This window comes from Oratosquilla oratoria, chromosome 24, assembly GCF_046742065.1.
Source record: "Oratosquilla oratoria isolate Oo_2021 chromosome 24, ASM4674206v1, whole genome shotgun sequence".
Classification (NCBI taxonomy): Eukaryota; Metazoa; Arthropoda; class Malacostraca; order Stomatopoda; family Squillidae; genus Oratosquilla; species Oratosquilla oratoria.
Window position 1 is genome coordinate 59,275,843 of NC_134800.1, and position 24,332 is coordinate 59,300,174.

The 24,332-nt window shown below is 44.9% G+C and overlaps 1 protein-coding gene across 1 annotated transcript in view; it reads left to right on the forward strand.

Annotated features, from left to right (window-relative positions):
- LOC143038686 (protein phosphatase PTC7 homolog) overlaps window positions 1-24,332 on the forward strand; it is a 104,742-nt gene that overhangs the window by 79,059 nt on the left and 1,351 nt on the right. The window contains exons 2-5 of the mRNA XM_076208239.1: window positions 16,883-17,062; window positions 18,710-18,908; window positions 20,589-20,706; window positions 23,826-23,964. Coding sequence (XP_076064354.1) covers window positions 16,883-17,062; window positions 18,710-18,908; window positions 20,589-20,706; window positions 23,826-23,964 — 636 coding nt within the window. The remainder of the gene's footprint in view (window positions 1-16,882; window positions 17,063-18,709; window positions 18,909-20,588; window positions 20,707-23,825; window positions 23,965-24,332) is intronic.

Here is a 24,332-nt window from a genome sequence, read left to right on the forward strand (position 1 = left end):
GTTATTTGCAATGACATGTCACCGCCACCACACACATTTTTTTCGTGAATATAGCATGAAGGATACAAGTTGATGCCGACTTCGAGAACTCGTAGGATTTTATGAGCCCCTCGCCCAATCCCCAGGAGTGACTTTGCAGTTGGCGAAGTGGCGACGATCTGAAGATGACAGTCACACACGTCGACGTCGGTCATGTTTGCGCTGCGTTGCTGTTGCTGCTGCTGCAGGCGGAACCAGGAAACGATCCCCCCCCTCCCCTTCCCCACCTCCCTTCGAGCTCTTGAGCGGCCAGTCAACAACATTGGCAGGCTCACGGCACCTGGATCGCTTTAGATTGTAAACATCCTAGTTCCTGCGGTGGTGGAAGTGGGGGAGAGGAGGACGGGGGGGGGAGTGAGGATGACAAGGGGGGGATGGTTTCGGTTAGACAGGATGGGAGGGGGGAGAGTTGAGTCGGGGGGTGGGGAATGGGAGTGGTTGGAAATAGAGGGAAATCAACTTGGGAGAATTGCTTTTGAAGGTGAGAGCAACAGTCGGTCTGTTCTCCCGTCTGACGTCCCGACCGCGACCTTCATGACCTGTAGCCTTTTGACCTTGAGGTCATTTGACCTTTAGTCACGTCCGTGCAACAGCAGCACCTTTGACCCTGTGCGACTTGACCTTTTTTCAGTCTTGGTAGAGTGACCAGCAGACGAGTCTCTTCCAGCAGAGGACGAAAAATAATAAAGATAAATTTTTAAAGTAACGACAGATAACTTATCTCTTGGTTCGTTTTTTTTTTTTTTTTTTTTTTTTTTCCTAGAACGTCATCAGAGGAGTTTGCTTAGAGTCAAGTGTTGGAAAAATAGGTTCGATATAACTGTAAACTGTTGCTTACTGTACCCATTTCATTAATTGGAACTGTGGTTCTCAATTTAGTCCTGGGCATCTTTGAGAATAGTCAAAGCCATCGGGCCTCCCGAAGAAAAAAATGTATAAATACGTAAGAAACACATTTGTATATACTTGCAGAATAGACTGAAAACGAATTATAAAAATTACACACACACACACAGACACACACACACACACACACACACAGACACACACACACACACACACACACAGACACACACACACACACACAGACACACACACAGACACACACACACACACACACACACACGTTGGTCCTGCTTACGGATGAGGAAGTGGGGGGGGGGGACCAGTAGCGTGCCCTTTCGCCAGATGCAACAAGTCATCCGGGACATTCCCGGATGCTTTCGCGGTCTTCCACGTATCCATATACGCACATGGACCCCCCCCCCATCCCCACCCACCCCAAGTTGCAGATTACTATAGATTTGTGTATGCTTCACACCACAGAACCCATGTTGGGTTCACACACACACACACACGTCCTCCATAGGGCACAATCAACAGGCATAGAAGATAGAAATGTTGGAGACTGCAAGAAGAGACCATAAGGTCTACACTAGGCAGTTCCATGTCCATTACCACCTGTCATCCTCAGATTTGATTCAATGACGTGTGCGAAGGATTACAAAGGCGGAGCATGCCGACAGGAGACCTTTTGGTCCATATCTAGGTTGGATGCGAAAAAATCAATGATAAAATAATAAATAAAAACTATAATAATGTAAATAACAAAATACATAAATAAATGCATAGGTATAGTTAAATATTGAATAATGATAAATGAAAATCAAACAGACAAATGATAACAAAAAAAAAAACAAATAATATAAAAAATTATAATCATTACAGCATATTGCTTAGGTGTTTAAATGATTCTTAAAGCTTCGAACTGAACTACATTGCACTACCTAACTGCGTTAGGTTATTCGAGGAGGGAGGACGGGGGTCATTGCGTTCTGGGCAGGACGAGTCTCTGGTCTGCCCCAGGGGTGTATGTGATATGGACCTCCGTGGGGTCGTGTTTACTTCGACTATTCCCCCAGGGTTTGCAACCTCCCGCAGGATCTGACGTCACTGGTGGGATTGGTGCAAGGGTTCATATTTTTACTTTTTTTTTTTTCCTTCATCTTCTCTTCCTTCATCTCCTTCGTCTTCCTTCATCTCCGTCTTTTCCTCCTTCTTCCTCTTCGTCTTCTTTTGCTAACTCAAATTCATGAGGATCTCTCTCTCTCTCTCTCTCTCTCTCTCTCTCTCTCTCCCTCTCTCTCTCTCTCTCTCTCTCTCCCTCTCCTTTTATGCTGACTTTGGAGCCGAGGCGAATTCTTTGGGCTGTTTACTGTTGTCTCCATTTCAACCTTGAAAAATTTCGGTTGGAAATAAAGATTGCTCGCTACGGGATTAAGTCTTGATTGAATGTAGGTGTAGTGAATAACAAGTTTGGAACATGTGGGGAAAAACAATGACAGTCAAAGGTAATCCACGTATTCTGTTTTAAGAAGAAGAAAAAAAAATCTGGGCGAGATTAATAAAATAGAATAAATAACTGCACAGCAGGTCTGTTGTATGCGACCCAGAGGAAACGCACCGCCAACCATAAATTGGTAAACTACTAGTGAAAGGTTTTAGATTGTTTACATGACGTCATCGCATGACGTCACGACGCGTGCCCCGCCGGCCGGCCGAGCCTTCCCTGTTAGTATTGGCTGCGGATAAAAAAAAACTAACCAACTGCGTCCATGGTTGCTGTAAACTTACCTTTTTTTTAACCCCATTAGTACGATACACACGTTGCCAATTTTTCCCTGCCTATATTTTGTGCCATTTGATTCACTTGAAGGAAAAACTCTTCTCGTCTAGACATCCACGTCACAACATGGATCGAAACTAATTTCCTAAATTTATTTCGGTGATAAAGCTTACTCACGCGGAGGCTGTGATTGACGCAAGACCAAGATCAAAATTAACACTATTCCTCAGTGTGCCCCCCCTCCTCCTCCTCCTCCTCCTCTTCCCCATCTTCCATGCTGTCTATCAACAGCAAACAATCTGTCAGGCTTAGTGTGCAGCGTGGATGGATGTCAGACCGGCGAGGTAGGGCTGTGGTGGGTTGGGTTGTCGCGGGAATCAGGACTACGGGAAGCATCGCTGAGAGTAACATTCAGTGTATTGAGTCGGTCACAACTAGGAAACTAATCGGTGAACTGTATGAGGCCCTATCCAGCGTGTATTTACCTGACTGATGAAAGAAGCAACGCTCATGGAATCCTGTATTACTCCTCGGTTATCATGCAGAGCTACAAGTGTGTAAAAGCTGTCGTGTTGGTGAATCACAAAAATCCCGAATTCGTGATGTCCCACAGGAATGGTGCAGTTGATGATGATCAGAGACTAGGTGTAGGTAACAAGAGATGGTTGCTGTACGTCACTGGAATAGTGGTTCATCAGAGTACGTCACAGTATTATATATATATATATATATATATATATATATATATATATATGTGTGTGTGTGTGTGTTTATTTATTATTTTTTTATTATTATTATTATTTTTTTTAGGAGTGTGTGTGTCATTGTGGTCACTCGGATCAGGCTACCATCTCGCCCACGGATCGGTCGAAATGGGAAAAAAACGAGTTAGTGAGCACAGTGACGACATCTCTCTCAAAGGCTTGGTAACGAAAGGTTATAGAAATACATTCAAATGCAATATTTTTGGGCACAGTTTTAGCGGGTCCCCTAACTCCACGGTCAGATAACAAACTCCAACGAATCTAATACAGGACCTTCCTGTTTGTGTGACAGACCACATCCAAGGGTCTCGTGGCTGCAACAAACTAACTTGTGAGAGAAATGCGCCAGCCCGCTGCTGGATAACATTAAGATTTTCTTCTTCTTTAAAGAAAATGAGGTGCTGGTATACGGTAGAAGGAGATGGGGAGGGAAGGAGAAAGAGAGAGCGCGTTAAACTGTACGGAATATATTTGAACATAAGAATGGGGAGATTGCAAGAGACCATAAGGCCTATACTAGGCAGTTCCATGTCCCTTGCCACCCATTATCCCCGTCCACAGAGTTATCTAAACTAATAAACATCCAATAGTTTCAACGCTCACTACACAGTTACGTCTATTCCGTTCGTTAACCACTCATTTGGTAAACCAGTTCCTGCCAGTTTCTTCCTCAACCTAAAACTCAACCTCCACCACCCATTACTACGAGTCCTATCCTGACGTATTAATATGATGGCCTTGGCGGATAGGGAAGTTTGTGTTCTACGTTTAACTGGTGAACTAACCCGGCCGGGTGCTCCAGTAGAGCACTGACTAGCCTGGGGTGTTTGAAAAAGCTGTCCTTGTACCAACCAGTTGTCTTAGGAGGCCCCGATTTCGGAGGTGTAGGAACACTGCTGCAGTAGGGGAACTTGGCCATATCGGTAAGAGCGGGGTTGGGAAACTCGTGTTCGTGACCTGACTTCGACCACGGCCACACAAAAGCAGAGAGAGAGAGAGAGTGAGAGAGAGAGGAGGGTGGGAGAGAAAGAGAGAGAACTCCTGGAGATAGGAAGTCAGTCCGTCGTTCTGATCTAGCGATTTAACTGTCTAGCTGTAATCGATAATTCACCACTCATCCCAGGACTGTTAGAAAATAGGATGATCGACAGGTGATTAAACACACAGCCTGAAATCCGTACTCGCAACACTCCTCCCTTTCAGGACCCGTCACTTTCCTGTTTGGCGTCAGGTACTGGGGTGGAGAAACCATATCCAAGTGCCGGGAATCCGGGAACTCCTGCTTTAAGGAAAGCCCGGCCGCCGGCACGTTCGTGAATAATGGCCCCACCACCACTACCTAACAAGGTCTTGATGGTGGCGAGATTTCGCCCTGCTGGTTATAATTATGGTTACAACTTTAAAATGACGAAATGGACGTAGCTTTCCCCGTCGTATGGCAGCGGTGGTGTTGGTGGTTACCGGGATGGAAAGGGCCTTTATCGAGTGCCAATTTCCCCATACGTCACGCTGTGCGTGATAATTATGTGGGCGCGATGCCTCTGATGGCGAGGGTTCGATAAAATGGGGAGAGGAAAGGGGGGGGGGAGAGCGGGGTGCGGATGGCCTTGGGCGCCGGCGTCGTTTATTGGCTGTCTGTCTTCATCAGTTTTCCCGTCTCGTTAGCCTGCTTCAATTATTCTTTGTAGGGCGGTGCCGAGTTCCTGCAACTCTAGAAGAGTTGATAGTGTTGTCGAGCATTGTTATGGAGGCAAAAATAGGTGAGGTTTGTATGCTCTGTAGCCTATGAGGTTCCAGGAAATGGTTACACAACGAGGTGCTTCTGTTTTCCCAACATTGCTCCCCCATCCCCAACTCCAACCCTGTCCTCCCCACTTCCAGCCTGCTATGGAGTTCGTAGGATAGAACAATACACACTAATCCTTCCCCTCCCCCTCCCCCAGATCCGATCCTCTTCCTCTGTTCTCCTCCACTTCGTCCTACCCACCAGCTACCTTTCTTCCCGTCGCCATTTGTAAAATGAAATTCCATATCTTTCCACACAACCTTCCCTTCACTCTCCCTTCATGTGTGTGCGTGTCTTTTCGCCTGTTTTCCCGGTACGTTTCCGTGTGAGTGTTTTCGGCCTCGCGTTCAATGATGTCCCAGACAGAATCGGTAAATTGCAGATCTGTTGTCAGACACGCCAGTGAGCACCTCGTCTCGCCTTTTGGTGACCAGATCGCTCCGAAGAGGCGAAGTCCTGGAGGTGACGTAGAAGATGCACGATGAAGGTAATAGGAAAGAGGGATAGCGAAATGAACATGAAATGGAAATTTCAATCGCCAAGCAATGCTGCGTGACTCTGATCCGTAGAGTGACTCAAGTCCCTAAAGGCTGACCACCAGATTTATCAGAGGCCCTGTTCACACAAGCGGTTTCAACCGCCGCGGTTCATTTACAATAGAGGTCGATGGAGGCGCCCACACACAACCGCGCAGTTTTTCCATTATGCTGTTTCCGCGCGACTAAAAACAGGGGCCTTTTGAATAGCTCCATACCAAGACGACCAGCATGGGCTGCCTTAGGATCGAGTTTCTCCTCGACACAAATTCTTGGAACTCGGGTTCTGTCAAAACAACGACACCCTTCAGGAGCACCTGGCAAGGCCTGACCTCCTCGCTTTTGTGTAGCGACGAGGCCTTTTGAATTTCGGTCGAAGGAGGCACTCTTGATCGATCGAGGAGAACTCCATCAGGCCGCAGGTCGTCTCCGTCCTCGCGTCGAGTCGCAGGAGGAGGAAGAAAGAGGAAGGGCAAGAGGGAGTAGGAGGAGGAGAAGGAGAAAACATGGTAGAGTAGGTTGTCGTCTTGAATAGGTTAGCATCTCGAAATATAACATGTTAATGACCAGAGCCTCGCAATCACACTTACCTCAGCACTCGAACCCTTGCCATGTGCCCTTTTCTCATGGCCCTCTTTCCACACTTCCCCACCGCCCATTACAGCATTTCCACAGAGTTTTCTCCTCTGATTGAATGAAATAGAAGGCTGGTAGGTGGAGGAGCCCCCCCCCCCCAACGTCGAGGAGAGGGGTGGGTGGGATGCCCTCAAGGGAGCATAAGCTGACATGCCGGGGGGGGGGGGTGTACGACAAGATGGAGAAATATATTCATAAAAAGACGTCTTCAGGGAAAAGTATTAAGTATGTCTTAAGGGTAAATCTATGAAGTACACGAAGAATTTTATTCTAATGTTGATTCAACCCTTAGTCCTGATGAGAAACATGAACAAACAGGTTGAATTTTTATGTTCAGTCATGACTTGATTCCAGTGGATACATTAATTGCTCAATTTAACTTGTCAAAAGCACACAAGATCAGTTTGTTCACTGAAACAATAAATCGCTCATTAGAAACCGTGCGTCTTCATTTTCAAGTGCGATACTTAGACATAGACATATAGACATAGAAGGGTCCCGGAAGAGGCTATTAAGCCTGTGACTCCGGCTCTAAATGACTAAAACTTGGGTCATCTGGGGTCTAGTGGTCACTGTGGTCTAGGTGTTTATTTATTTGAGCTGTGTAATCGAATATTTGATCTTGATGTTTCCATACACTATCCAATCTCTTTTCAAAACTCACAACTGAATTTGCATTCACAACATGATCAGGAAGACTATTCCAGTTGTTCACAACACGACTGCAGAAAGTGAATTTCCTGATGTCCAATCTTGGGCGCTGCTTGTAGATCCTCTTGGTGTGTCCTCGAGTCACTGAACCGGCAAGTTCAATAAATAATCCCCTGCTCACTTCACTATCATATAAATTGTTCACAATTTTAAAGGTTTCTATCATGTCCCCTCTTGATCTACGGTATGATAGTGTAAAATGTAATGAAAATGTAAATCAAACGCTTCCCAGATCGGGGTACAGGAAAAGCCGTTAAACAGCCGTTCATGTCGAGGTTCGGCCCCTGTTCACACGAGCGGTTGGAACCGGGGCAATACCGCATAGTCGAGGGGAAATGCGCGGTTGTGTGAGAACACCTGCGTTGATTAACACTGTACTCGTACTTGAACCAAATGGAGCGAACCCTTGTGGTCGTAGCGACTGTCTGCATTCAGGGGCACCGGGGTTGGGGGGTTGGGGGGGTGAGGTAGACTCCTCAAACATGTGCTCCTCACACAAACCTCCCCCCCCCCCGCCGCCTGGGTAGAATAGAACCGCGTGGCGTTGGCCAGAATAAAAGTACAAGCCGCATTCGTTGTGGAAGAACTCGTGCAGGCTTCTGCTGAAGTTGGCTGAAGCTTGTCGACCACCTCTGGTCCCTCTTTCGTCGGGCTTCTGTTTTCCACACCGGGCCCATTCTTTCGGCTCTTAGGCGCGGACCTCGGTCGACCCCAGCGACCCCTTCCTCTCTCTTCCAGACCCTCCTCCTTCCCCTTTTCCCCAGTTACTTTCCCCTTATTCACTTCTACCTTCACGGTCTTTTCCTCTTTCCACCCTTCTCTTCTCATCACTATCTCTCCCCTTTTTCTCCTATCGCCGTCCTCAACCACCTGCTCCCCCGCACTTTCTCCCCATTCTCCTCGTCTTCCTCTCCCCGTCCTCTCCTGTCCCAATTCCCCGTCCTCCTCCTCCACAGGCTCCATGGTCAAGCACGAGTATAGTCCGTGTGAGACAGGCGTGCGTGCGTGTTACCACATCCTATATCTCTCTACAGTCTGCCTTGGCCTGGCCTGATCGACTTTTCCCAGTGTGTGGCCTAGTGCCTATGTAGTGGTTAGCGTCCTAAGCAGTAACAATCACTGCAGAAATTAAACCACAAACGTACAAATACAGGCACATTGAAAGTATCTGTGCTTGTAATTCTGGTCTCTGCAGCCCATCAAGGCCGTGTCTGTGACACCGATGGATCTTAATTCTATGTAGTACACATACAAGCAGTCTAGTCTTGTATGTGAATGGTTTATATAATTGCGTCTGCTGGTACCACTGTGGGAATTGGAACAACGGAGGATCTCGGAGAAGCCTCCTGTAAAGGATGGGACTCCCAGCGAGGCAATATACTGTCAGTTTAGAGGGAAGTTAATAGCAAAGTTCCACAAGGATCAGCACTGGCCCCGTATGTTTCTGATGAATGTAAACGACACGATGGTAAGAAAGACATACATTTGCAAACGACACGTACATCTCGGGGAGAATAGTAGGTAGATAATTAGAATAGATGCGTTGCTATCTAGATAAAATTTACAAATGGAGCAAATTGTGAAAGTTTATTCATTTGCAAAATATCAGAAATAGACAAATGTAGAAAGAGGCCATCAGTGGCCCGATAGGGAAATTAAACTAAAAGTGAGAGAAAAAATGTCATGGTGGATTCGGCTTGGTCGAGATATCGTCTCCCGATAGAAACGTAACAAACAATGGTGGCATTTCTTTTCATGAACGGAGAAACGACGGGATGTTGGTGGGGAGATGATTACGTCCTACGTCTGTATGTCTGTCTCGCAGACCCACCATTCCCATGTAGGTCATGTAACTGTCGCCGGGTGATGGAGCGAGTCGAGCAAACCTAATCTTTGCCTCAACCGAGAACTTGCTGCGCAACAAGAGTGATGCGATAACTGCAGACGCCTGTGAACGCAGAAACACTCGCATGACCAAATTCTTCACGACGTCCCGTGCCCCGTCACCCGATATGGGGTTATCACACTGGGCTATTTTTCCCTCCCACGTCCTACCTCGAACCTCCATTTGAATACCTAGAATATGACTTCGCTTACAGAAACATAGACTTCTCTAAGAACGTCTCAACATTATGTCTAACAATTGTATAGGTTTACAAACTTTGTTCATCATTTAGCTTTGTTATGACGAAAAGACAATTTGATATTTGGTGACTTGAAAAATATAATATTGTAACCGAATTCGGAACTGTCTGCGTTGGTGGCACCCGTGGAAGCCCGGTGTGATAACCCCGGTAAGGATGATTATGCCCGTGCAGGACGCCCAGATCTCTTCCATCTACTGCGCGACCTGAGGTGATGGTGGTGGTTGTTGTTTACAGCTTGAGCGTCCTCGAGTGGGCCCAAGGCCACCCGTCATCGTGTCGGTGACTTAGATTTTTCTTTTCTATCCTTTTCCTGGTGGGATGATTATATGCGATTCTGCCAGTTCAATTGCCAGTCAAGGTTGCTGCATCATCCTGAAAGGCTTGAGGACTCGGCAGTTGTGCAGCTGGTTTATATAACGCAGGAAACTTACGTAATTTGTTGTTGTTACAGTAAAAAAAGATGAAGAGGTGGGAAGGACATTTGGTATACAATAGTAGTGGTTGCACTCGTACAGCCTTCTTTTAAATTCGGGAATAACTCTCAACTCGGAGGAATGCTGAGCCACATTTTAACTTTCACTCTCCTCCGGTTCCTACTGGTCCTATACATCTACCTCTTGCTCCTGTTGTAGAGGATAAGAATAGAGCAGCAATGTCCCATCCAGCACGTAAAAGGTCACGAAATGTGGTGGACTGGGGATCTTCCTCTTGTTGGAGAGAAATCCTATGATATGTGTAGAGTAGTGGTGGTATTGGCGGCGATAGTGGTATTAGTAATTTAAAAGTCATTCTTCCCAATAGTCGATTGCAATGAAATCCCTTTTCTCGTCATCACGATGTAACCAGGAAGGATTGCAGAGTGAGTTGTATTGTGCTGTGTGTCTGAAGCTCTTTGCTGCTAAATTTTCGTCGATAGCGCTTTTATTGCGTCCTTAAGTGAATGTAAAAATATTGGTCTTCAGACTGCGTTTTATACTCTGGATCGCCATTTGTGTTCTCTTTGGTCTATAATTGTATCATTTGTGGCCTTTGTCTTTTCGAGTGTTCAGTTGTTGCTTCAAGGAAGAAAAACATTAGTAGGTAAACAAGTGGAACATCTGATTGTAGAAACTGTAGTACAATCCATTGCCTTGAAGGGAAGTTCATTCTGTTCACTGACAACGTGGTTGCTGAGTTATCCTTCTAGGTTTATCCTGCGTCGTAAGCAAATAAAGACTCAGGCGACGCAGCACAGAAAAGTCAGACTTCCCGCTGCTGATTTGAAGTACAGTCAGAACTTCTGTCTTACTTGAAAGGCCGAGGTACATCTAGACGCATTTCAAGTGAGAGAGAAGTTCAAATTACTTCAGTTCAGCAACAGAAGTCTGTCTTTGCTGTGTCGTCGGCTAAGTGATTGGTTTCTCGGCAGTGTGATGATATTTCTAATCTCGTTTCCCGTCTTACTTTCATCAGCGCCCTTTGGATCTCCTCCGCCGCCACCCTTTTCAGAAAATAATAATTATAATAATAGAATTAAATAATGATGTAATTAAAACCTTTGCAAAAGACATAATTTACATTTAACGTCCATGTGGGGTGTAAGATATCTTCTGTTTTGGATAGTTCTAAATGTGTGACTTGTTTGAAGCGTGTCGCGATGAACAGATGGTGAACCCAACTGAATTGTTTTCTCTCCTCGGAGACAACAAATAAGATTCCAACGGAGACTAAGGAAGGGGGGGACGTGGGTAGGAGGTGAAATGTGCGTCGTGTCATAGAAATGGGATGTGGAAGTTGGGAAGTAAAACTAATTATGCTGAAGAAGAAAGAAGCTGTACGAGTCACTGGGCCCGGATGCACAAAAACTCCCAATATTTCGGTTTGCGTGAAGTAGTAAGATCCCCTATGCTTCAGATTTGTCTGTGTCTAACAGTACTTTAGGTAGAGCACATAAATTGACAGAAACGTGTTGGAAATTATATAGGCGAGAAGCTGAAGGTGGCAGTATAGAATCTGGACTGCAGTGTAAAGGCGAGTTTTTCAAAGAAACGTCTACCGAGACGAACCGTTAGGGTGCGTGGAGGGGGGGGGATGGGTTCAGGTAGCGAATAAGTGGTTTCAAGTGGAGATAAGTAGTAGGATGGTAACGGGCAGGGGATGGTAAGAATAATGGCGGTGGAGATGGTATTATCATCTCATTTTTCTCGACAGGCCAGGTAAAATGGATATGAAAATGAACCTTTCTATTGTGTGAAAGTTAATGGTGTAGTAGACTATAGTTAAGGGCTCACTCCCAATTTAGGAAAGTAGTTTTACTCTAAGGCGTTATCACACTGGGCTATTGTTTTTTCCGACTGTTGGAGCAAATTTGCAGCTTACAGCTGTCGGGAAGGACCTGATATGGTGGAGGAAAATAATTTCCCTCCAGCATATCAAATGACATTTTACGGCGGAAAAAATGTGGGGGTGGGCGGTACCGCCGATTAATCGGAGGTTGGGGGAAAAATAACCCTGTGTGATAACCCTGTTAAGCAGAGCCAAAATGGTAAGGTTTCATCGTACATAATATATCAAATGGTCCCAGATGAAATGGGGAAGGTGAAACGGGAGAAAATGATGCAAGAATTGTCTGTAAAGGCAACATTGGTCTTACGACGACGGAGTGAACGAAGTCAACGATGATAGCATGTAGTAACGAGTTTTATTTATTTTTATTATACTTACTGAAATAATGTACTTTTTTTTTAATTCTTGTTCCCAGAAACAACTAAAATGTTTAATTGCATTAGCGTTTCTACCTTTTGAAGCGCCTTGCTTTGCTGTTTCTGACCTAGGGCATTTGGCGGGAGACATGGATGACCTCATCCAAGAGGAGCTAAGGTGGGAGGGAGTGGAATAGGTGGGAGTAGGTACGTGCCTTTTGACTTTGGTACCTGAAAAATAAATAGATAAATAAATTAATAAAATAAGGATAAAACATAAATTATAAATATTAGTATATTGATAGCATTGGCGTAAATTATAGATATTAGTATATTGATAGCATTGGCGTTTCTGCCTGGCACATGTTACGACGTCCGACACGTGGATATAGTGGAGATGTTTACATCACGACTGACTCTTGAGGGTCATCAGGCCGCGTGTATGGGGACGTTATGAAATGATAACGAGTATCTGTTACTGATAGTGTGGACCTAAACCTTAAATCTTGTTTACTAAGTGGAAACGCGGAAGATTTTCTCTGCTGGGAATTTAAGAATCTCGGATCTCCGAACATTCAGGTTGAAAATCTCTTGGGAATAGACTGAATGTAGAGAATAGATGGTCAGTACATTCATCGTCAACTCATGATATGAGCAACAAGATGACTATGGCGTGTATAGGAGTATACTGGGCTACTTTTCTCCAACCTATTTTAATTTTCAGTACTGCCACCTTCAGATTTTTCCGCCGTAAAATCACTGCAGCAAACTATGCATCAAAGTCAAAGCCCATGGCATAGGAGGAAAAGTGTTTGAATGGATTAGAGCTTGGATCAGTGACAGGAAACAGCGGGTCACCATAAATGGTGTAAAATCCAAATAGGGGAGTGTTTCTAGTGGGGGCCCCCAGGTCCCGGTTTTGGGTCCCTTGTTGTTCATTGTGTATGTAAAGTGATGTTAATAAGTTTGCGGACGGCACTTAAAATAGGGCGCCAAATTTGGTCAGAAGACTCCTAGATACTGCAGGAAGATCTTAAGCTGTTCACATGGTCGATGAAGTGGTAAATGGACTTCAATGTCACAAAGTGCAGTGTGTTGAGCGTAGGTTTACACAGCCCAGAAAGCAAGTATACCTTAGATATCACCACTTTAGGGAAAACTGAGTGGGAGATTTAGAAGGCTAGCGGTGCATTAGCGCAAAGAGCTAACAGAGCATTAGGTTTCATTGCTAGGACAATTACGAATAAAAGTGCAGAGTTAGTTATCAAACTGGCGTTAGTTAGACCCATCCTTGACTGTGCGGTAGTGTTGGTCTCGGTCCTACAAAATGGAATGTCAATTCACTAGAATCAGTACAGGGAGTGACCATAATGATAAATGACCTCGTAACCTAAGGTGCCTAAGAGTACCGAGTAATCTAATAGGTGTTCCAAGTGGATCAAGTGGGATGCAGACAAGGTCATCATATTAACACGAGGGTAGGATTCGCAGTGATGTATTTAAATTGGACAAGTTTAGATTTAGAAGGAAAGAGGCAAGAACGGTTTACCAATAGTGGTCAGTTAATGTAATAGATTTAGTAACCATGTAGTGAGCGCTGAAGCTATAAGTCGTTTTAAAAAGGTACAATCTTATGGATGGGGATGATAAGTGGTAATGGACATGGAACTGCCTAGTGGAGGCCTTGTGGTCCCTTGCAGTCTTTTTCATCCTTACGTATTTTGTTTTCGCAACAATTTACATAAATTAATTTGATAAGCCGTTTCCTTTCCGAAAGCTACGGGCTGCAAATCTGCTACAACAGTCGGAGGAAAAATAGACCAGTGTAATAACGCCTTAGACAAGACAACATCCATGGAAGAAGAACGTGGGGAACTACCACGTCTGTCGTTATATATCGAGAAATATTTTGCCATATGGAAGCTCCTCGTACGGTGGTTGTGCGAGAGAGTTGTCAGTTGCCGAGACGACAAGTTGCAAATAAAGTGTCAGTTTATAATAGCGTTGTCATCGGTCGGAGATCCGTCAGACTATCGGGTCGTCATCACTTGGCGAATATGTGGACGCCATTCGTCTTCCAGCACCCCGTTCTTCGCCAGACACGTCTCTCGTTTCCACAGTGTTCTCTAATTTCTCCAGTGGTAAATTGCATTAGAATAGGTATGAATGTGTGTGTGTGTGTGTGTGTGTGTGTGTGTGTGTGTGTGCACGCGCGCGCGATTCGCCATGGTCTTGGATTACTTGTTGGGCTCGTGATTGACAGCTATCTCCCTCCCGGAAGAGATCTCATATATGACCGATCTATGTGTAATAGATCACACACACCCAACTCCCCGCCCACGAGTTGGAGTAATGACTCGCAGCGCAACGATACTGAAATTAATTCGGCCCTGGGCGGGATTCGAGCCCGGACCGCCGTAGTGGCAGCCGGGAACTCTAACACTGACACAAATCATGTGTGTGTGTGCGCGCGTTTGAATCACAAGGCCATGTATCACGTGCTGGACTAGTGATCGAGAGCAAATACCATCCGGATGAGAGCTCGGAGAACTTTGGAGTGTTGTGACATTGAACAAGCGCGTGGGCGCACACAAACCATCCCATGCTCAAGTTGAACAACAAATGTTTGCAGTATTAGCGAATATTTCAACGAATGTGAATCGTGTGTTAGACGTCGGGTGGGGGTGGAGGCAGTGACCATAATTACACTGTAGGTAAAATAGTTTATTTCAAACTAAACAAAGAAGACAAAACGTCGTTGACGGGCGGTCATCGAGGATGCTGCATTTATTTATTTTGTATTTATTATTATTTATTTTATTTATTTATTTTTGTCTTTTTTATCGGGAAGATGCACATTTTCACACTAAGGAACTAAAAGTTAAGTGTTAGTGTCCATTTTGTAGATCCCGTGGTGAAAGTTTTAGTCTAAAAATAATAATAATAAACAAAACTTTTTTTTTACATCTTCAAGGACCAAGTCGTTTGATGGACGAACTCCGCTCCGAAAAGAATGCTCATTACTAAACTTCTACAACCCGTGTCCCAACTGCTGCCTTTGCGTTCCTTTGCCACCTCAGTGACACCTGAAAGTATTAAATCACTGGCTGTCGCAGACAAAATACCCAAACTCGGGACCCACCGCTTTCGCATATCCGTACCTTTCATGTTCTTGGTGCCAACCTGTGATGAGGTTGTGGATGTTTTTGTGTGAAGACAAAACGAGAAGACATTACCTCGGAAGAGGAGGCGGCTGGTGTCGAAGAAGCTTACAGTTCTCTTTCTCAAACTTCGGAGGTCGTTATCATTTGTCCTTTATGTCCCAATTTGTCTTGTCGCCGTCGTCCTCGCTCCCGTCTTCTCTCGCTTTCTTCCTCCGTTGCAATTTGCACACTTTCTGTATGCACCCCCCCCCCCCCGTTCTCTCTCTCTTTCTCTCTCCAGATTTCCTATACTTCAGGACCTCGTACGTTCTCCATTGTTACTGATTACTCTCGTTATTTGTTCCACGCGGTCCATCATCACCCCCCCCCTTCCCCCGGCCCCCTCTCCTTTGCTTTTCTTACTCCTCACGTAGTCCCATTATTGGATCCCCCGCACCCGCTTCCGGTCACGCACACACACACACACACACACACACACACACACACACACACACACACACACACGTACGTACGTACGTCAACTTGCTGCTTAGTTCCCGTCGCCAACGTTATACTTTTCATCATGGGTGACGCGGACCGAGAGAGAGAGGGGGGGAGGTCAAGCCCCCCACACCCACCTACTTCCCCAATACAGTGAAACTTGGCGTCGAATTTGCATGATACACCGTTCGTTGCCTCTTGGACCTCTGTGGGCAATTTGATTTTTGTACGATTTCATTGCCGCCTCTTGGAAATGCGTCGAAGAGGCAATTGTCGTTCGCCACAAAAGAGAGGGAGGGCCAAAGTGTTGTGGCCGTGCAGAAGCCTAAGGGTCTGTTCACACACCGGCTCGTACTGCTCGGAAACCGCGGCGGTACCGCATAAAGAAAAACTGCGCTGTTGTGTGTGGCCTCCAGTGTGATTTGAACCACGGCGGTTGAAACCGCTAGTGTGAACAGGGCCTGAAGGTGTACACGTTGGTGGTAATGGTTAATGCATTCTAGATAGAGGTTCAAACATCGCCACCCTTAACCATAGGTACCTTGGAGGAGATATCGCGTCAAGTGGCCAATGTATGTGTGTGTGTGCGTGCGTGCGTGCGTGTGTGCATGCGTCCGCGTGCGCGTATTTCTCTCCTAAGATAAGATACCTATTCCGTAAAACCTGTGCGGTCGCTACCATATTTGGGGTATTCAAGGCAAGGTAAATGACAGAAGCCCTCGTTCCTCTCAGACTGCCTGCAGTTAGTTGCCTGCTCCAACAATCCCTCAAAGCGCATCGTAGGGCAAAGGTGACGGCTTCGGCCGCAGCTACCCAACGCCTCTCGGTGTATGCTCCTGGCCTTCTTCTCAAGGAGAGGAACGCACACACACACACAATAATGATGAGACATTCTGACAGGTTTACGTAAGCGGAGTAGGAAACACAGGAGTCTTAGTCTTGAGTTTATTCCTGACTAGTTTCGCAGGTGTGCTTTGAAAAAACACACCTGCGAAACTAGTTAGGAATAAACTCAAGACTAAGACTCCTGTGTTTCCTACTCCGTATACTGTATATATATATATAAAATGCAGGGTAATTTAGAATTTGAGGTAACACCATTATTGTACATTTTATTATAGTTTTCTTTGTTATTGTTTATTGTTGTTATTAATTATTATTGCGGGGTTGAGGGGTTGTCACCCACCCGAACTTCGTTCTTGCGGCGGTCCGGAACTACATAGATACTTCGCCCTCCTCAGCCCCGCCCTTACGGTGTATCTAGGGGAGGACTTTCTCCAACAAGAGTTCTCAACCCGCATCCCTCTTGCAGGTGTGGCTGATGGCGTGGGCGGCTGGCGGGCGTGGGGGATCGATCCCGGCGAGTTTTCCCACTCGTTGATGCGAGTGTGCGAGCGACTCGTCCTGACGGGCGCCTTCAGCCCCTCTGACCCCGCGGCGATCATCGCCCGGGCCTACTACGAACTGCTCGAAAACAAGAACCACATCCTCGGTAAGTGTCGTCGTTTTGTTTACCTCCTGACGGGCCCATTGGTGGAATGCAGCCGGTGCTTACGGACCTATTCTTGGAATTTTATAGCTCCGCGAACCTGTTATTAAAAATTGTCTTATACAGGCTATAATACAGCCTAAGTGATGTCTGCATGCTGCTGGCCTAGTGAGAGAACCTGATAAGTTTTTAATCCCATCACTGGAAGCCTAGTTGTGGGTTCGAATCCCGCACGCCTCTCCAATTCCCAGCAGTCCCCAAAGCACTTAGGGTAAAGGTGACTGCTTTGGCAGGAGCTATGTGCATCATGGTGTTAGCTCCTCCCACTTGTATTCGACCTTCTCTCTTCCTCCTTTGTCACACTCTTGCATTTCCTCTGCCCCCCACTTCTCCTTCCCCTTCTCTTTTCATTTTCCCTCTCCTTCTTCCCGTTTCCTTTCCCCACTTCCTCCCATCCTTAATTCTTCCCCCTTTCCCTCATTTTCTCTCCCTCCTCCACTCAAATAAGAAAGCTGATTACTTCATTTCCGCCAGCTCTCTTTTCTGCCACATCTCCCTCCTTGACCATTTCTGACCCCACCTCTTTGGTGGTGCTATGTCCCAAGCTAAAAGTGCTAGATATCAGTAATGGAATACATGGCCTCCCATTCTCCTCTTTCTTCTCCTCCAAGTAAGGAATGAACATGTAAATGAGAATAGAAGTGAATTTAGTTAAGAAAGGTTTTTATTACTTGTCATTTTTAGTGAGATTAATCATGAACAGATAGATTATAAACACCAGCGTGCCTTCATGGGAACTCTCTTTACTTACACCCATATGGACCAGAGTTGCACAGAATGCATTTATGATTGAAGAATATTTTTCTTTGTTGCCCTCCTTAAATTTCTCTATTACCACCTCCGACTCCACCTCAGTGTAATATTGTCCCCACCCCTGTCTCTCCTTCTACCCCTTGTTCCTTTCTACTTCCTACCTCTTCATGTCACCCCTCCCATCACTCTTCCCCTTTCTATCCCCTTATCAGAACTGGTTGGAAGGCAAAGCCTGGAAAGAATAGCGAGTTTCATTTAGAAATTACGTTGGGCGCTAATAACAATGTTGCTCTTAATTGCGAGAAGTTGGGGGGAGACAACGAGGGAGGCAACAACTCTCCTTTTTAAGTTATGTCCCAAGGCGGTCTGCTTGCTGGGGAGGGGTAAGGAAGCAATGAGCTTATACACCTGGGTCAGGTCATGGCACAAGGGCAATTATTGATGCCTGGGAAGTCAGACTTAATATATTCTCAGGCCATTTATCTAACCATATTGGAATGTATGGCTTGGTACTGCATGTGCATTCCTCAAAGAACTGTTGTCCATCCGGACACAGCTGGCCAAAGCGCAGGTTAGTCATTGTGGGAGCTGACAAGGTCCATTCTTAGGCTGGTGACTTGCATGTACGTTTCCTCAAGGAATCAATTGTACAGCTCATGTGGCTGGGTGATGCGCAACTCTCCTGTGACATCATGCAGGTCAAAGGGTCATGAGAAGAGGCAAGGGCAACTTCCCTCATGTCCTGTGTGACCCTATAATTCAGGTGGCCATTCTTAGTTTCTCATTTGGTCTTGCTTCAACATGGATGTACTGATCATACCAAATATATTTTTGCAGGCAGCAGCACAGCTTGTGTGGTAGTGTTGCACAGAGAGGCAGGACGTATCTACTCTGCCAATATCGGGGACTCCGGATTTGTTGTGGTACGCAATGGCAGTGTGGTGCACCGGAGTGAAGAACAGCAACACTACTTCAACACACCTTTCCAGCTGTCCCTTCCTCCACCAGGAACCAGCCAACGTGTCCTTAGTGACAGGTGAGGCAAAGCTATACAATTAATTATTTTTGGGATGTTGAAAACCAGGTTCATTTAAATGAGTTGGGTTTCTAGTGGGTGAACTTGAGTGTAGTGTGTAGTGTATGGTTTAGTTTTAACCAAACCAGCTTTAGCTGTTGGACTCTGCTGTGGCTTACTGCATTGCCTTTGTTCCAAGCAGAGGGCAGGGGACAGGGATGACCGTTCATCCACAAGGAGGTATGATAGAGGGGGACAACAAATGGGTTTTCAATGGGTGAAGGGCAAGTATATGCTTCAACATGGCTATGTACCTTACAAAGGGAAAGGGCTTTTTGGTATATATTTAGTGCAGTCATGCACAATGAGACTTGGTACTGCAATTTACTACTTTGTAGTCTATTGTTGAACTCCTGCAGGATTTGAGTAGGAAATTTTTTTTAACATATAGGTGTCTTCCCATAGGATGAGTAGACAAGAGAGCAGGATATCTAGTCCCATTTTTGTCACCTTTTACAACTCTCATGGGAATAACTGACAATTCTTTCTTCCCCTACCAAAGAGAAAAAGAGTAGAATTCTCAAAGAAATGGTAAAGGGCAGTTTCAAGGAAATAGCATAAAGGAGGGATAGTTTCAATACAAAAGTAGGACCATTCCTTTAAGAGCAGAGATTTATTGGTGGCTCTAGCCCAAAGGGGGTCCCAAAGTGGTCCCATTGGCTGCATGCTACAATGCAATTCATACATGAAGTCAGGGAATCTAGTAAATGTTGGGGAGGTGGGGTTATCGTGAGAAATAGGTATCTGGAAATGGATGCAGAGATTATATGAAAGGGTGATTATACTTACGATACTGTATAATCTTGAGCCTTGGAATTTAAGGGAAACAGAAATGGAGAAATTGTCCATGGTGAAGTGTTTGAGAAGTGTGATTGGGGGTTACAAGAATAGATAGTAAGAAACAAAGTGAGGTGGAGAGCAGGGTTGGGAAGGGAGTTGGCAAATTGGGCACATGGAAAGCACAAGTGAGAAAAGATTAGCTAAATTAAAGTAAGCCACACATGGATACAAGGGTAGAATGAAATGGATTAATGGGGTGTCAGTTGAACTGGGAAGGAAGAAAGCAAGGGGTAGGTTTGAATGAATGATAATTTGCTACATCCCTCAGGTATCTCTCATCTCAAGTTATGCATTATGGGATGGTGGAGGAAGGTTGCCATGTAAATGAAGTGGAAGTACAGTCTTTGTATTGTTTATGACCTGGGCAGTGGGCAGACAGGGATGACCCTTCTTTCAGAATGAGAGAAGATGAAAATGAATGTATGGGGGCATGGCATGGCTGGCTTCCTCCTTATGATTTTGTATCAAATAATTTTAAAAAGTGATGTTCTGATGTGGGATCAATGATAAGTACCTCTGTGTGGTGGCCCTGCGAAATGGAGGGGTGGGGGGGACTATCAGGAGATGCATCCCTATCGGGTCAACACTGGACCAAAGGTCTATTCATAAATAGAGAGCTAATAATTGGCAGCTGCTTCCCTTCCCATACCATATTCAACTGGTGATGTGGAAACAGTCCGACACTACAACACAGACAACAATACAAAGTTTCCCAAAGGACTTTACCAGTCTTTTTAGTCTTGTGGGATTCCCTCTAAAATTTGAGGCAACAATTAATGTGATGGTTTTTATTTCTTGCAGGCCTGAGAGTGCAGAGACACGAGACTTTCCCCTGGAGGTTGGGGATTTGCTGATGGTGGCTACAGATGGTGTGTTTGACAACCTACCTGATTCGATCATTGTTAAGGAGCTTGGGAAGGTGCGTGGGAGTATTAAACAATTTTATGGTTTTGTAAGTTATGTAATCTATGAGCTCTATGAGGAGCTAGGATAAAAGAAGAACAATGGGAGTAGGATGGGATGCCTTTGATATAGACTGTATGAAGTGTGTTACTGACTGGATGTCACAAAAATGGAAGTGTGAGACAAAGTAGAGAAGAGTAAAAACAAAAATTTTCAGGAGTGAAGTTGTCATTTTCCTAGTGCCTCCCACTGTAACCATGTTTTATCTCCCTATCCTCCATTATATTTAGCAGCTACCTAAAATAATCTACCTCTTACCACCACCTCTTCCAATATCTCTCCATCTGCACCTTTTACCTTTTCTTCTGTACTTGATTTGCCATCCCTTCATCTCTTGATCTTCCAAAACATCTTATTACTTTCAAAATTTTCTGCCATACTCTTTTTTAAAGTAATAAATAGATGTTTTGGAAGGAACTTAAGAGGGCAAGGGGAGGCAAATCAAGTAGATAAGAAAAGGTAAAAGGTCCAGATTGAGAGACTATAATGGAGGCGACAATAAGAGGAAGATGGGCAGAGTATTTTAGGGAGTTGCTGAATGTGGAGGAGGATAGGGAGGGAAGTGTGGTTGCAGTAGGAGGCATCAAGAAAATGTCAGTGATGGAGGAAAATGAGGGAGAAGTAAGAAAAAATGAGGTAAGGGCCGTTATTAAAATAACAAGAGCAGGTAAGGCACTCCGGTGAGATGGATGTCATGCTGAGTGTCAGAAAAAGGGAGCTATAGTTATGGTGGACTGGCTGGCAAGGTTGTTTAATACTTCTATAAAGGAGGTTAGAGTGCTGAAGGAGTGCCTGTATAGTTCAGTTTTACAAGGAAGTACTTTTAGAGTGCAGTTGGTAAGGCTTGTAGGTTTTGATTGAGAGGATTAGGAGAGGAACATTGTGGGTTTAGGAGAAGGTAAGAGTTGGATACATCAGATTTTTTTTGTAATATGCATGTAAGAAAGCTTTATGGATTTGGAAAAGGCTTATGACAGGGTAGGAAGGAAGGCAATGTGGTAACTTTTGCAGATATAGGTAGTAGGAAAGCTGTTAAGAGCAGTCAAGTTTTCATGAGTAGCCTGTGTCAGAATTAGAAATGGAGAGAGTGAGTAGTTTGGGGTGAAGGTGGGACTTTGCCAGGGATGTGTCATATTGCCATGGCTATTCATGGATGGGGTGGTACAGGAGTTAAGTGCAAGGGGATTGGAGAGTGTTAAAGAAAATGGGAGATAAGCCTGTTGTTGCTTGCTGACAACACTGATCTTACAGCAGGATCAGAGGAAGGATTAACCCCTTCACTTTGGGCCAAAATCTCACGGGCAGCATTAGCTGCCAGACGTGCAATGTTGCGTCATAATACTCGCATTAAAGATAAATTAACCCCTGTAATGCTCGTTCTCTTTCACCCGTGAATTTTGATAACCATAGAAAATATGATGAAGCCAGTTTACAGAGTATGGGGGTCACGCAGGTACAACTGCAATAAATATAATCAAGACGCCAATATGGCAGCCTCGCATACCCACTTGCTCCTCATGCAGCCTACGTAGACGTCACCGTATGGAAGGGGTTAAGGAAGTTAGTGACTGAGTTTGGGAAGTTATGTGATTGGAGGACGTCGAAGGTAAATGTGGGTAAAATAAGGTGATGAGATGTATAGGGGGAGAGGATGGCAGCTAATTGGAAGTATTAAGGGAGAGAGGCTGGAGGAAACAGATAGCTTTAGATACTTGGGAGTGCATGTGGTAGAAAAGGAAGGAGTGGAGGTAGAATGTAGATTGAGAGAAGCAAGTAAATGCCTTTTTGGGAATGGATGCTAAGAGATTGTATGGAGTGATTGTGCCAACAGCACTGTGTGGGGCCAGAAACATAAATATAAGAGATGTTACACATGTTTGGGTTGAAATGTCTGAAGTAGGGTATTGGTTACTAGGCTGGATAGAGTGAGACACAAGGTGAGGTTTTAATTGGGTTTTGATTGACTGGATTAGGAGAGGAAAATAGGGAGTAATTGGCGAGGAACTGTGTGGGGTTAGGAAAGGGAGGTGGTTGAGTAGATCAAATTTTTGTGGTAAGACATGAGAAAGCTTTAGTAAAGGGTAAGGATTTTTTTTGGGCCTTGTAGATCTGGAAAAAGATTGACAGGGTAGGAAGGAAGCACTGTGGGAGGTAAGGGTAGGACTGCCAGGGATGTGTTATGTTGCCATGGCTGTTGAATATGTACATGGATGGGGTGGTGTGGGATGTAAATGTGGTAATGGGATGGGGATTAGTGATGGTTAAAGAAAATGGAGAAAAGTGGGAGGTAAATCTGTTGTTGTTTACTGACACTGCTAGTGGCAGGAACAGGGTGGAGATCAAAGAAGTTAGTGACTGAATTTGGGAAGGTGTGTGAGAGGAGAAAGTTGAAGGTAAATGTGGGTAAAAGTAAGGTGATGAGATGTATAGATGGCAGCAATTTGGAAGTGAGTATTAAAGGAGAGATGCTGGAGGAAGTGATAGCTTTAGATACTTGGAGTCGCATGTGGCAGGAAAGGGAGGGAATAGATTGTAGATTGAGAAAAGCATGTTGGGGGATTAAAAATTGTAATGAGAAATAGACATTTGGGAATGGATGCTGAGGAGTTTGCATGAAGGAGTGATTGTGCTGACAGCACTGTGTGGGGCAGAGACATGGAACCTAAGAAAGGAAGAATTTAAATGTGTGAAATGAAATGTCTTGGAAGTATAGTAGGGGGTCGCAAGGATAGATTGAGAAACAAGATGAGGAAGAGAGCAGGAGTGGAAAACGAGACAGGATTGTGAAAGAGTATTAGGATGGTATGGATACATGGAAAGAGTGAGAAAAGAAAGTTTAGTAAAAGGTGTGGAAAGCAGGGGTGGATGAAGTGAACATGAGGAAATGACTGAGAAGGCATTGGATATGGGGGTAATGACACAGCCCAATGGGATTTCTCAGTCTTTATGGTTACTACATGAGGGGATGGAGTGAGGGATTTGCCAATGAAATGTAGCAGCTTTGCTGTAGATGTGCTGTGTCTTGTTGCATTACTTCTGACCCTTGGTAATTGTATGTGTGTATATATTTTCTAGGTTCAGGGTACTACCGACTTAAATGTGCTGGAGCAGACAGCCAACTCAATAGCACAACAGGCTCGTACTTTGGCCTTTGATGAAGACTACATGTCGCCTTTCGCTCTCAGTGCAAGGCAGAATGGCATCAATGCCATAGGTAAGAACACTTTTGGTACTTACGTCTTAAACGCAAAACACCAATCCTGCACTCTCCAATCTTAGCAACTGGTGGATGAAGGTCATCCTAATCCCCTACCAAACTGGTTATAATAAAGGCAATAAAGCCCTTCCACAGCAAGGCCCAACAGCTGAAGCTGTGTTGTATTTTACCACCACCCCTCTCCCCTCCTAAGGAGGCAAGAGACTTGACCCATTGTATGTATTGTAAACAGATGAATCCTGCCATTTGTCTTGCTTTTCAAGGTCTATTTCAATGCACTTCGTATCAAAGCCAGGCATCCAATACTTATAGATGTTCTCATTTTCCATTCTCCTCTAGTTGATTGAATGTTATTTTATTATTAT